This window comes from Engystomops pustulosus, chromosome 2, assembly GCF_040894005.1.
Source record: "Engystomops pustulosus chromosome 2, aEngPut4.maternal, whole genome shotgun sequence".
Taxonomy (NCBI): domain Eukaryota; kingdom Metazoa; phylum Chordata; class Amphibia; order Anura; family Leptodactylidae; genus Engystomops; species Engystomops pustulosus.
Genome location: NC_092412.1, coordinates 163,647,801 through 163,662,210, shown reverse-complemented (window position 1 = coordinate 163,662,210; position 14,410 = coordinate 163,647,801). Strand labels below are relative to the sequence as shown.

Genomic DNA, 14,410 nt, shown 5'->3' with positions numbered 1-14,410 from the left:
GCAAACTCCTGGAAGTGAGATTCATCGTCGATCCACACCCACACCAGGTCGTCTATATATCTACCCAACCACCTAATAGACGCCCGGTGTGGGTTGTCAGTAGAAAAGATGAACCTCTCCTCCCACTGTATCATATAGATGTTGGCAAATGATGGGGAAAATTTAGCCCCCATGGGAGCGCCCTCTACCTGAAAGAAAAATTGTCCATTAAACAAAAAAAAGTTATTTTCCAATAAAAACTCGGTGGCCATGAGTAAAAATTTTTTAAGTTCATCAGAATAGTTACTATAAGTATTCAAGTGTTTGCCCAAATACATCAAACCCAAATTATGGGGGATGGACGAATACAGAGCTGTTACGTCTGTGGTTGCCCAGTTGTAGGAGGGATGCCACTCCAAATTATTTACTATCTGTAGCACATGTTTCGTGTCCCTAAGAAACGTAGGGGAGACTCTTGTAAGGGGTTGAAGAAAATGATCCACCCAGGAGCCCAGTCTTTCCCCGAGACTTCCTATGCCAGCCACAATGGGACGGAGTGGAGGTGGAAATACACCCTTATGAGTTTTGGGGAGGGAATGAAAGATGGGAATTGTGGGATTTTTTACATATAAATATTCTACCATCTTATTATCCAAAACCCCCATGTTTAGACCCTCTTGAAGCAATTTACTCAATTTAAGTTGACATATTGTCGTGGGATCGTTAGGTACTTTCCGATAAGTGTCAGTATTGCCCAACATGGACATATTCTCTCTCTCATACAATGCAGCATTGAGGATAACCACTGACCCCCCTTTGTCTGCTTGTCTTATTAGCAGATCGGTGTTCTCCTTAATCAATTTTAAAGCATGTTTCTCCTCTTTAGATAAGTTAGAAAAACCACATTTTTTCTCATTAATGTTACTTTTTAATTCCACCAAATCCCTTTCAACAGCTTCCTGGAATTTGTCTAGATTAGATGTACGTGAAACAATCGGATAGAAGTTCCGATTACTCTGCTCCCATTTCAATCCTGCTCCGCTCCTGTCTCCCCCTTCCCCTCGGCTCCCTGCTCCGACCGCCCCCGCTCAAGCTCCATATCCCCCCCCCCCCCCTCACCGGCTATCAAGTCTTCCCGCTCCCGGCTCCCCCACCGCTGCAGGACAAGGCGGCGAACACAAGAACACAACAGAGAGGTAAGGTTACTTTATCTTCGTGTATATATATATGTGTGTGTGTGTATCTGGACCAATTTTTTACATGCTTTGTGCAGTGCTGCGTAATCTGAGTGCGCTAAACAAATAAAGAATTATTATTATTATATATGTATATATGTGTGTATCTGTGTATATATGTATATGTGTGTGTATATGCTGTATGTATATGCAACATATGTGATATGTATCAGGGCTTCTATTTTGTACCTCATGGCGGTACTCTGTATGCATTTTATACTACATGGCGGTATGCTGTATGCATTTTATACCACATGGCGGTACGCTGTATGCATTTTATACTACATGGCGGTGCGCTATATGCATTTTATACTACCTGGCGGTGCGCTGTATGCATTTTATACTACCTGACGTTACGCTGTATGCATTTTATACCACATGGCGGTACGCTGTATGCATTTTATACTACCTGACATTACGCTGTATGCATTTTATACCACATGGCGGTACGCTGTATGCATTTTATACTATCTGACATTACGCTGTATGCATTTTATACTACATGGCGATACGCTGTATGCATTTTATACTACATGGCGATACGCTGTATGCATTTTATACTACATGGCAATAAGCTGTATGCATTTTATACTACATGGCGATACGCTGTATGCATTTTATACTACATGGCGGTATGCTACATGCATTTTATATTACATGGCGGTAAACTGTATGCATGTTATACTACATGGCGATACACTGTATGCATTTTATATTACATGGCAGGACACTGTATGCATGGACGGGGGGGGGGAGTTGTCTCTCTATGCATTTTATACTACATGGCGGTACGCTGTATGCATTTTATACTACATGGCGGTACGCTGTATGCATTTTATACTACATGGCGGTATGCTGTATGCATTTTATACTACATGGCGGTATGCTGTATGCATTTTATATTACATGGCGGTATGCTGTATGCATTTTATATTACATGGCGGTATGCTGTATGCATTTTACACTACATGGCGATACGCTGTATGCATTTTATACTACATGGCGGTATGCTATATGCATTTTAAATTACATGGCGGTAAACTGTATGCATGTTATACTACATGGCAATACACTGTATGCATTTTATATTAAATGACAGGACGCTGTATGCATGGGCAAGGGGGGGCGTCTCTCTATGGCTTGCCTAAGTCAGCAGACAGTCTAGGTACACCCCTGAAACCCACCGAGTGACATCCGAGCTGAGCTGAAGGTGGGTAAGTAAAATTACTGCATGTGTGTGTGTATATGTGTATATCTGTGTGTATGTTGAGTATAGACTGGATGTGTTAATGTATGTATATGCTGTATATCTGTGTGTATGCTGTATATACTGGATGCATGTGTATATATGCTTTATATGTGTGTGTATGCTGTATATAGTGGATGCGTTAGTATATATGCTGTATATCTGTGTGTATATGCTGTATATGTGTGTGTATGCTGTATATACTGGATGTGTGTGTATGTATGCTGTATATACTGGATGTGTGTGTGTATGCTGTATATCTGTGTGTATGTTGTGTATATACTGGATGCATGTGTATATATGCTGCATCTGTGTGTATCCTGTATATACTGGATGCGTGTGTATATATGCTGTATATCTGTGTGTGTGTTTATATGCTGTATATGTGTGTATATATATATATATATATATATATAAGGGGAATGGGGCCCCATTCAATGGTCTGCTATGGGGCCCAGCCTCTGCTAGTTACGCCCCTGCCTACCTATTGAGTAATCTACCTTGGTGGTGGTGGTAGTTTTCCTTTAAATGATTTATATTTTTGGTGTATATTTCTACAATTCAGCCATTTGAGAGTGACATGACAATTAGGGAAGTAGTTTGGCACCTACATTCTATCAATGGCCGCATAGCTGTTGCTTACTCATTTCTGCCTAAAGCAAATATACAAATATGTCATTAACCAAAATTATACTCAAATAGTAAATGGTATCCCTTATTCATTTATACTGTACCTGTCACCCATTCTTGTCTGTGCTTAGTATCAGATGCACTAATTTCATAAGTTTTCGTCGCAGTTTTAACACAGAACATACAACGACGACCATCCCTATCCGGGAGTACCTATATTTCACAAAGGAAAAAAAAAATTACTCTAAACGCATCAGATATGGAAATTATAACTAAAGTATAACTTCACTTTCAGTCTCAGCATATGTTAGTAATGTAATAGAATAAAAATGGCAACTAAATACAACAATTAGGGGCTCTTTCACATTGGCGTTGGTGCTCAGCTTCAGTTGCGCATCCATTGCATCTCAGTTTTTCTTCTGTTTTGTCTATGAGTCCCCAAAAAATCAGAAGGCCACACCCCCCGATTTGTGTCATATGAAAGTCGGCAAAATTGCGCCAAAATCCGATCGCATGCGCCGAAAACCCCTGTTAAATGCGTCGCTAATCGGAAATAATCGGGAAACACGATAGAAATGCTGTGTGCCCCATTGACTTTTTGCAGACACAAAGGGGGTCATTTACTAAGGGCCCGATTCGCGTTTTTCCTGACGTGTTACCCGAATATTTCCGATTTGCGCCGATTTCACCTGAATTGCCTCGGGATTTTGGCGCACGGGATCGGATTGTGGCACATCAGCGCTGGCATGCACGCAACGGAACTCGGGGGGCCTGGCCGAACGAAAACCCGACGGATTCGGAAAAACCGCCACATTTTTTAAAAAAAATCTGTCGCGGAGCTTGCACTTATCTTCACTCAGCCCAGCTCGGTGTATTCCAGCACGTGTCGGGGAACTTCATCACAGCAGCGCCACCTGGTGGACGTCGGAGGAACTGCCTTAATAAATCTCGGCCGGACCCAAATCCAGCGCAGAGAACGCGCCGCTGGATTGCGAATGGACCGGGTAAGTAAATCTGCCCCAAAGACTTCTATTGCCTTTCGTGATCCGCATCAGTGAAAAAAATAAGAAGGTTTTACAATTTTGTAAGGACAACCTATCACTGAAAATAAAAGCCAATTTCAAAACACCAATACAAATCAATGTCCTTATGAGACATCTGTGGAAATCACTGAACCACGGACATGAAAAACAATGCCAATGTGAAAGAGTCCTAAGGATGGTGCACATGTTGTTTCTCATCCCCTGTTCTGAGGAAGTGATTGTACACCATCTATTGGAGACAAAAATGTTATTACCATCTAAAGATTTTTATCTACTTTGTAAGACATTTCTCTTATATCTTGGTTACTATAAACCTATACAAGTAATAGAGGGCACATACACAGACACAATGTACCCTGACAGATCAAATGGATTGTTCCCAAAATCAAATAATACCAAAAGGAAGAGGAAAAAAAAAACAAAATGTAGAAGGCATTTTATTAGATCAATTAAAACAAATCCATTTAAAAAGACAACATACACAGAAAAAGTCCAAAATGGGCAAAATAACTAAATATACATAATAAATAGATCACAGTGGCTCTGTATAGAGGTATGAAAGGTACAGTCCTCAGAACAAGTCAAGGTATTACAAACAAGCTTTTCACTTTACCTAGAGGAACACCAGGGTACAAGGACACATATACAAGTCCAGGGTTGGACTGGCCCACCCTTATAGTGGCAAAAATACACCCCCTGTTGACGCTGGCTCTACCCCATCGCAAACTCCACCTCCTGTCGCCGCTGTCATGCCAATGATGGTGCAGAGAGCTGTGTTGTTGTTTGTTTTTACAGTTGAAAAAAACAGACGAGGAAGAGAGGGGGGTCCCAAAGATAAGAGTCCACTGGATGTGGGGCCACAATATGGGGGCGAGGGTAGCATAATATGAGGGAACATGAGGGGCCAGAAGGTGAGTGGGAGATGAGATGCCACAATTGCCACATTATGCGGGGGGGGGGGGGGGTTGAAAGAGTGTCCACATATCAGGGGGCTACAATATTAGGCTGGCACATTATGAGCTTGGGGATAAGCTAATGGGGGGCCCACAGGATGAGATGGGAGGAGCCAAAATATGAGAAGGAGATGGAAAGAAGCCATGATATGAAGGGGAGATGGGAGCCCACAATATGAAGAGGAGAAGATGATGGCCTAAAGGATAAAGTGGGCCGAAATATGTGGGGAGGAGATGATGGGGAGGCCACAAGATGAGGGGTTCAAGGAGAGGCCATAGTATGTGGGGGAGATGATGGGCGTCACAAGATGAGGGGGGCCAAAATATAAAGAGGGGATGAGAGGCCACGATATGAGAGGGAGATGATGGGGGGCCAGAAGATGAGGGGGAGAGGAGAGGCCACAATATGAAGGGGAGATGTGGGGTCACAATATGAGGGGGAGATGATGGAGGGCACAAGATGAGGAGGAGGACACAAGATGATTGAGAGATGATGGGTCATGATATGAGGAGGAGATAATGGGCACCACAATATGAAGGGCCCAAAATATAAAGAGGGGATCATAGGCCACAATATGAGAGGGAGATGATGGGAGGGTACAATATGAGGGGTAGAGGAGAGGCTACAATATGAAGGGGAAATATGGTGCCACAATATTAGGGGGAGATGATGATGGGGGGGCCACAGTATGAGGGGGAGATGAGAAGGGCCACAATATGAGGGGATATTAGAGGCCACAAGATGATGGAGAAATGAGGGGTCATGATATGAGGGGAGGTGAGGGAAAACAAAATGAGGGGGAAATGAGCAGCCATAAATGTGAAGGAGGATGCGGGAGGCCACAATATGAGCATCAGATAAGAGGAAAGATATGAGGGGCCACGATATGAGAAGGAGATGAGGGGCCGGGCCACAATATGAAGGGCCACAATTTGAGGAGGAGATGAGGGGCCACTATATTAGGGGGAGCCGGCGAACACAAACATTAAGTTTAATAAGAGGTCCTGCCTTATGTCTATATTTACACAATGGGGCATATATACTTACCCGGTCCTTGCGCAATTCCCGAGGTGCGTTGTCTGACGAGGATGAAGTCTGCCGCGATTCACTAAGATCGTGCGCCCGAGATCCTGCATGTGTCGCAATCTTAGTCCCAATCAGTCGGGTTGTCCGAAGGCCATGCCCCCCGATTTGTGTCTCATGAAAGTCGGCGCGATTGCACCAAAATCCGATCGCGGGCGCCAGAAACCCCCGTTAAATGCAGCGCAAAATGGAAATAGTCGGGAAACCTGATGCAAATGCAGTCTGCGGTCCTTAGTAAATGTGCCCAAATGAGTTGCATATTAAAATGCATTTCAAGCACAACATAGAAAAACCCTTGTTACTACTTACCAAACATAAGATAAAAAAATCCTAAGATAAATGACCCCCTCAACAGGAAAATGCAACCTAAAATACTTGAACGTTTTTCCATCATTAATACTGATGGTAAGATTTGTGATACGTTGTGCATTTGCTGTGCGTTTATAAACTCAATTAAACGCATTGTGTGAATACGCCCAAGGACTGTACAAGTAATATTTCCATGTAGCAGTAGGTGGGCCTCCAGAATCAATTTCCCTGGTGGGCCCTGAGGGTGATGGCACACGTGGCGTTTTGAGCACCTTTTTGGCCCATTTTTATGCAGTCCGTCAAAAAAAGCATGCGTTCAAAACTCATGTGTTTTTGAAAAACACATGCATTTTTGACCAGTTTGAATTAAGATAATTGGTCAAACCTGTCAAAAACGGATGCGTTTTCAAAACATGCATGAAATTTTTCAAAAAAGGGTGCGCTTTTTACCGCATGTGGTTTTTAACGGACTGCTTAATAAAAAGTGATCAAAAGGTTGCACAGTACTAAAAATTATACCATTGAAAACGCCATCAAAAGTCGCAAAAAATGACACCAACCACAGCTCAGTAAAGTATGAAAAAGTTATTGACACCAGAAGATGGTAAAATCCCCTCCAAAATTTTTGTACAGGAGGTTTTAATTTTTTTAAATGTATGAAACCAGTATAAAACCTATACAAATTTGGTATCCACGTAATCGTAGCAACCCAAAGAATAAAGTAGACATGTGATTTGCGGCGCACAGTGAAAGCTGTAAAATCCAAGCCCACAAGAAAACGTTGCAAATGCGTTTTTTCACCATTTTCACTGCATCTGGAAATTTTTTCCCGCTTCACAGTACACGGCATGGAATATTAAATACCGTCACTACAAAGTCCAATTTGTTATGCAGAAAATAAGCCATCACAAAGCTCTTTATGTGGAAAAATAAAAAAGTTATAGATTTTTAAAGGTGGTAAGTGAAAAAACTAAAAAAGGCCAAGTCGTTAAGGGGTTAAAAACGGGGCAAAAACAGGTTCAAAGCACCACGTGTGCCATCACCCTAAGGCCCCCCAGTCCGACCCTGCACAGATCTACATACACACATACCCCTGACGAAGCAAGGTGAAACACATGCCAGGTGGTGTCTACCCTTGTTCTGTATATACCTGTGTATTTGTCCCTTGTCCTCTGTTATTCCTATGGGTTATGTGAAATACTTGATTGTAAGCAAATACCTTGACTTGTTCTGAGGACTAGACCTTCCATACCTCTATACAGGTTACTGTCATCTATTTATCATGTATATTTAGACTTTTTCTGTGTATGTTTTTAAAGAGAACTTGTCACCAGGGACCTCATTTTTCACTAAATACAAATTGTAAAATCCCATGACACCTGCCGTGCAAAAATGCCTGTCTGCCTTAATAAGCAATTGCATTACAATATAATTGTGTGTTACCTTGCACCCTGACAAAATTCTGGGGAAGTCCCAGGGGCTGGACTTTGGTTTAGATGCATTTCAAAAAACAACATGTGGCTTGACATCAGTGGGGGAGGGACAAGCTGTACAGGAGCACAAAGATGGAAGCAGCCTGCAACTCAGACAAATCACATGTTATTTTATGAAATGCATCCAAACCAAAGTCCAGCCCCTGTGACTACCCCAGGATTTTGTTAGGGTGCAAGAGTAAGTTATAACACACAATTATATTGTAATGCAAATGCTTAGAAAAGGCAGAGAGGCATTTTTGCACTTCAGGTGTCATGGGCTTTTACAATCTGTCTTTAGTGATAATGAGATCCCTGGTGACAGGTTCCCTTTAAATGGTTTTGTTTTAATTGATCTAATAAAGTATTATGTTATGCTTTCTACATTCATGTTTTTTTTGTTTTTTTTTGTGGTATAACTAGAGAAGGGTGTAATAACGAAACATCCCACCCATCCCCTCAATCTGCAGCACATGCAAAAAGGAAGGACTCATCCAAAAAGGCTTCACACTACGTAACCCAGCCCGGAACACTTACAAACATTCGATTTGCAAAACAGCAGTGTACACGGACATCTGAAAAACTATGCAACAACATGATTAAGATTCTCTATAACAACAAGAGAACAATCCAGGATTAAATACGTGCCCTAAAGACACTACTGGAACAAGACAAGGAGGAGATGAAGGACAAACTCCAATTATATTACCATAAAATTCAGGATATGATGATCAACAACAAAAAGATAGACTCCATAGACTAAGACAAAAAGTCTCCATCACCACAGGCACAAGTGCTCAGTCAGATAATCAGAACTGCGTTGTGAACCTTACATCCTATAAGCCTGAAAAACATGAAATGTCAGTTCTCTCCAAAGGTCTGTCCTTCTGCCCTACAAGATCTGTGGACAACATAAAACTCTGCAATGACATGGAGGAATTCTTCAGAAAACAAAAGAATATTTCCATGACAGAGACTCTCCTGACAGCACAGATTTGGAGACAGGAAATCTGGAACCAACTCAACACAGGATACATACACAAAAAAGTGAAAACTTAAATCCGTGGGAAAAGAAAGAAACAAGTCAATAACCTGCAGGAACAAATAAGCCTGCAGGAACAAAGGACTATTACAGAGATATATTTCTCTACAGACACCATTACGTCCAATCACGAACACCATCTTGTCTTAGCTGGGAGTCATGTTGTAGCTATATTGTTAAATGTCTATTCATGTCATGATTCAGCCACCTTGTATAATCTGTTTGCTTGTTTGCCTGCTTCTCCTTAACTCTTGTTAGATATAGTTGTCCTTCAGCCTGTTTACTTCTCCTTATCTTGTTTTGGTTAGCAAGAAAACTTTGGAACCATTCTCAGTACATTTGTAGCTGGGATAATATAAACATACTGGGGGTCATTTACTTACCTGGTCCTGTCGCGGTCCAGCGGCACGTTCTCCGACTAGGATTGGGGTCTTCCGGTGATTCACTAAGGTCGTGTGCCCGATGTCCACCAGGTGTCGCAGCTGCTCCGAGGTCCGCCAGAGTTCACCAACCTATTCCTGGTGCATGTGAGTGATTGATTTTGCGACACAATTTGTTTTTTAAATTCCGTGTTTTTTCCGAATCCGTCTGGTTTTCCGATGGCCACGCCCCCGATTTCTGTCGCGTGAAAGCCGTCACGATTGCGCTGAAATCGGATCGTGTGCGCAAAAATCCCAGCAGAATTTGGCGCAAAATGGAAAAAGTCGGGTGTTTGCTCCCCGCTTTTATCTGATCGTACATGCTACAGGTGTATTCATTAGACTCCTAAAAGGTTCCCCCCGACCAGACTTCGCTCCCTCGGCCTTCCATAAGGGCTCTGGAGGGCGAAGCCACATGGGTTTCATTGTTCTACCACTCATCTGGTATACTGGTACATCTTTTCCCCTGAAGTGAATCTTCTTAGAAGCATTGGACTATACCCCGGAAGATTTGCAGCGAGACTGGCCACAGGCTACCCTCGCTTTCACAATGTGTGTTTTTTGAGTTTGCTAAGTTTTTATGTTATGTTGTGTGTTATTTCCTTATTTATGAGTCTGTATACAGTTTGCTCTCCGATCCACCCAACCATGTGACGGGAACAGAACCCGGCCGAGCTCCCCCGGGAGGCTCTGAGGCCGAGCTTCCATCACTTACAAACATTTTCCCTATAGCTGACTGGCTAACATATACTGACTTTGGTTAAAATTTTCTCCCTGAACACTAAAGGCCTTAACTCAGATGTTAAGAGGCGGCTTCTTTTAAAAGAACTACGCCAGACTAAAGCGGATATAGTGTTTCTCCAAGAGACACATTTTACACACACAAGTTCCTTCCGCTTTGCCAGTTACTGCTATCCAGTGGCTTACATGGCTAATGCCACTAATAAAAGGGCGGGGGCGGCCATCCTCATTTCCCGGCACTGTCCATTTCAGCTTTTAGAATCCACTATTGATCCCCATGGCAGGTATATCATACATGTAATGTCTATGCCCCGAACTCCAGTCAGCTGTCCTTTCTCTCCATGGTTCTTTCAAAATTAACCTTTATTCAACACAAGCTTTTATTAATAGGAGGTGACTTTAACGCCATCTTTTCGGAATCTACGGATCGCCTAACTATACCATTTCATCCGGCACCCCAAGGGACGAAAACTCTTGCTTTAGGGCTTTGCCGCCTGATCCGCAAAAATTCTCTATATGACCTATGGCGAGTAAATAACCCGAAAGCTAGGAATTTTACATTTTACTCCACCCCCCCACGCGAATTGATTATTTCTATGGTAACTTCCCGACACTGCGAGCCCTCGCTGATGCAACCACTGGCCAAATCACATGGTCAGATCATGCACCAGAGGAGAGGCAATATCTTTAGCTACTAAATTGAAGAGAGATAGGCTACTTAATTACTCCCGTTATAAGCAGGACCTTAGACGGGCGGAAAGTGAGTTAGCCTCCTCTCCGACACCCTCCCTGCTGAGACGAATTCAAGTTCTCCGCTCCAAATTGAGAGAACTGGATTTGTTGGATGTGGAACGTATGATGAAATACTCCAAACAATTTTATGAGTTTGGCAATAAAGCCCATACACTACTGGCAAATCAACTCAAACTTAAAACATCCTCCCAAGCTCTGTTTGCTATTAGGGATAGACAGGGTAATTTACACTATCACCCTACAAAAATAGCTGAACTCTTCCACTCCTATTACTCTGCCCTTTATTCTTTAGACTCTGCTCTACCCTCCTCACCTTCACAACGAAATCTTGTCTTAGACCAATATCTGTCCCAGTGCCCCTTGCCACAGCTGTCGTCTGAGGCGCTGGCTCACCTGAACAAGGATATTACGGTGGAGGAAATAGAGGACACAGTAAAGAACCTCCAATCAATATGCTTTCCAATGTGTGGAAAGCAAGGACTGCTATGAACACCAACTATATATACCTATATACAGGCCTTGTACAACAAAGTACACAAAATATATGCATGAATAACATAATATGGAAAACACAGAATTTTATTAACAACAAAATAATAATACACATATGATCACTGCAATAAAAACAACCCATAAAATCAATCCCTGGTGGACTAAAAGTACACCGCCAATCCTGTACAATCACATTGTAAACCACAGTCAGTCAATACATTACAAGTGTAAACATAAGGTTTCAATGTAACACACAAGTCAATCAATATAATATATTACAAGTGTAAACAAGAGGTTATAACATAAACCTAATCTAAATAACATGGAACCTGGTAGGAGGTCATATAAACCAAACAAGACAAAATAAAGTGCATCGTGCAAAATAGCTATATATACCAACCAGGCTGCATATTGAACAGGAGATGTGGCACTGTACCAGGCAACCCCTTGTTGTCTGGTACAGGTGTCGCATTTGGTTCACGTTAGCCACGCACAAATCCCTTCTGACCCCCTTTCTATATACGCCATGCCTACCCCAGAGTACGGAATTTGTAGAATTTTGGAAGCCCATAAAAGCGTTCCGCATTAGAGACCTAGCCCACCCAACAACCAAACATCTCCTTACTATTACTGATCTTTGTGAGGCATCTGACCAATTTAATCGAGTGGCGGACTCCTACCCTTTAATCTACCAATTTTGCCTACAGACATTAGGTTCAACTTCAATACCACCCCTCACAGAATTTGAGTGGATCAGTCTGTGAAGTTCATCCGCTAAAGGTCTCATTTCTGACCTATATGCTCTACTTCTGGCCCAGTCATACCCTGAACCGGTTCGGCACTCATATATGCAGAAATGGGAGGACTGGGAGGGAAGAGAGCTGCCAGAGTCCACCAGGAAGGCTATCTGGGACAGAGTCCCCAAAGGCTCACTATCGGCATTACATAAGGAAAATCAATATAAAATATTGATGCAGTGGTACCACACCCCTGCACTTCTCCAAAAACTTAATCCACAGATACCTGACATATGTTGGAGATGTGGCGCTCCCGGAGCCTCTCTGTTTCATATTTTTTGGGACTGTCTACCTATACAATGCTTTTGGGATGCTGTCCAAGTTGTAATAGAAAAGATATTCGGGATGGACCTAGAGAAAGACCCAGTTGTTTTCCTGCTAGGTCTTCCACCTAAAGGGCTGGGAAAATCACATTCTAAATGACTCCTTCACATCCTTAGTGCCGCAAAGACTCTGATTTCGGCTTTTTGGAAACGGGCCGCTCCCCCCTCCCAAATGGATTTATGTGCCCGCATATGCCATATGCGGACACTGGAATCTATGACCGCCACTTTACAGGAAAGGTCGGATCACTTTACTAAAGTATCGACTCCTTGGGATGCGATTGGAGACAACCTTCTTTGACAAGCTATATTTCTATTCACATAGAGACTCATAGATGTGTTAGGTTCTTTGCATAGTTTGACCTTAGAAGAAGTTTTTTCTTTATGTTTGTTTCTTTTCTTCTTCTCAGGCCTTTTATTTCTCTCAGTATTGTAATGTTTGTGCTTATTATATTTTAATAGCATTAGTTGTCAAACATGATGTGAAATGTGGGTCTCCGAAAAACCTACTGAGAACTATTAGTTCTTGGAGGTGGGCGGATCCCTACCAGAAATAGATGTACCTATCACAAGACCTTTAACTGAAATAGTCTGGCGGGTCCTGCTTGACCTGGATATATTTATTTAAACTGTGTATTGGATATGTCCACATTTTCTATCATCTGTATTCAATAAAAAGTAAGTTGAAAAAAAAAAATGGAAATTAACAAGCTAATGCAGTGAGTCTGGATTTTGTCAGGATCCAAAAGACTTGCATGTATCAAAGTCACCACACTCCGAGTGTCCAGCTATACAAGATGACCTTCTATTTGTACCTCACAAGTTTGTCTCTCAGACGCATTGTCCATATGAGTAGTAAAAGATGGCCTAGCAAATAAGGACACACAACTTCTCATATCACACTCTGTAGGCTCTCTTAGCACTGGGCAGTTAGCAGCACAGTCCTGTTTTGGACTTGAAGGCTTATCACTTGGACTACCATTGTGTGACCCTCCCCTCTTTAGATGACAATCTTACCCCTTTAGTAAAAAGGAACACTCTTACTAGATGATGGTTGTCTGTTGTTCCTAGGGGATGTGGGACACAGCACCTATAGAAACTCTTCTGTAGCCATAAAGCTCATCTACAGGGTCTTCGTACCCGACACACACGTCTGTTTCTTTGCTGGCAGGGCATGGACAAAGTGGTCACAAACAGCTCGCTTCACAACTTGGACTGCAGTGAGCTTCTCTAGCTGCAGCCATTTTTTATCAGGTGGAAGAGATCTTACTTCTGTGACCTGGCTGGCTTGGCAGGATCTGGCTTGGTCTCTGTGTCTCTAAGGAACTGCAGCATCCTCCACTAAATGTAGGAGTTTAGGTCACTAGGGATAGCTAAGAGCATTCACAGACTTATAGTCAGACTTATAGTTTCAAAATGTCTTCCAGTCTTTATTACCAGTTGTTGTCACAGGCCCAACATTTACAGTCTCATAACAAACCCTTCCCGACATTTGACGTACTATTACTGCATGGTGGGAGGTGCGTTCCCGCAAAATGAAGTAATAGTACGTCATTAGAGATGAGCGAGCACTAAAATGCTCGGGTACTCGTTATTCGAGACAAACTTTTCCCGATGCTCGAGTGCTCGTCTCGAATAACGAGCCCCATTGAAGTCAATGGGAGACTCGAGCATTTTTCAAGGGGACCAAGGCTCTGCACAGGGAAGCTTGGCCAAACACCTGGGAACCTCAGAAAAGGATGGAAACACCACGGAAATGGACAGGAAACAGCAGGGGCAGCATGCATGGATGCCTCTGAGGCTGCTTAATCGCACCATTATGCCAAAATTATGGGCAACAGCATGGCCATGACAGAGTGACCGAATGAGGCTAGATAGCATCTAAAACATGC

At 42.6% G+C, this 14,410-nt stretch overlaps 1 protein-coding gene across 5 annotated transcripts in view; it reads right to left on the bottom strand.

Annotated features, from left to right (window-relative positions):
• Window positions 1-14,410, bottom strand: part of DEF6 (DEF6 guanine nucleotide exchange factor) — a 180,059-nt gene that overhangs the window by 29,929 nt on the left and 135,720 nt on the right. For all 5 annotated transcript variants that reach the window (XM_072137194.1, XM_072137195.1, XM_072137191.1 and 2 more), the window contains one exon: window positions 3,195-3,303. In XM_072137194.1, the coding sequence (XP_071993295.1) occupies window positions 3,195-3,303 (109 nt within the window). The remainder of the gene's footprint in view (window positions 1-3,194; window positions 3,304-14,410) is intronic.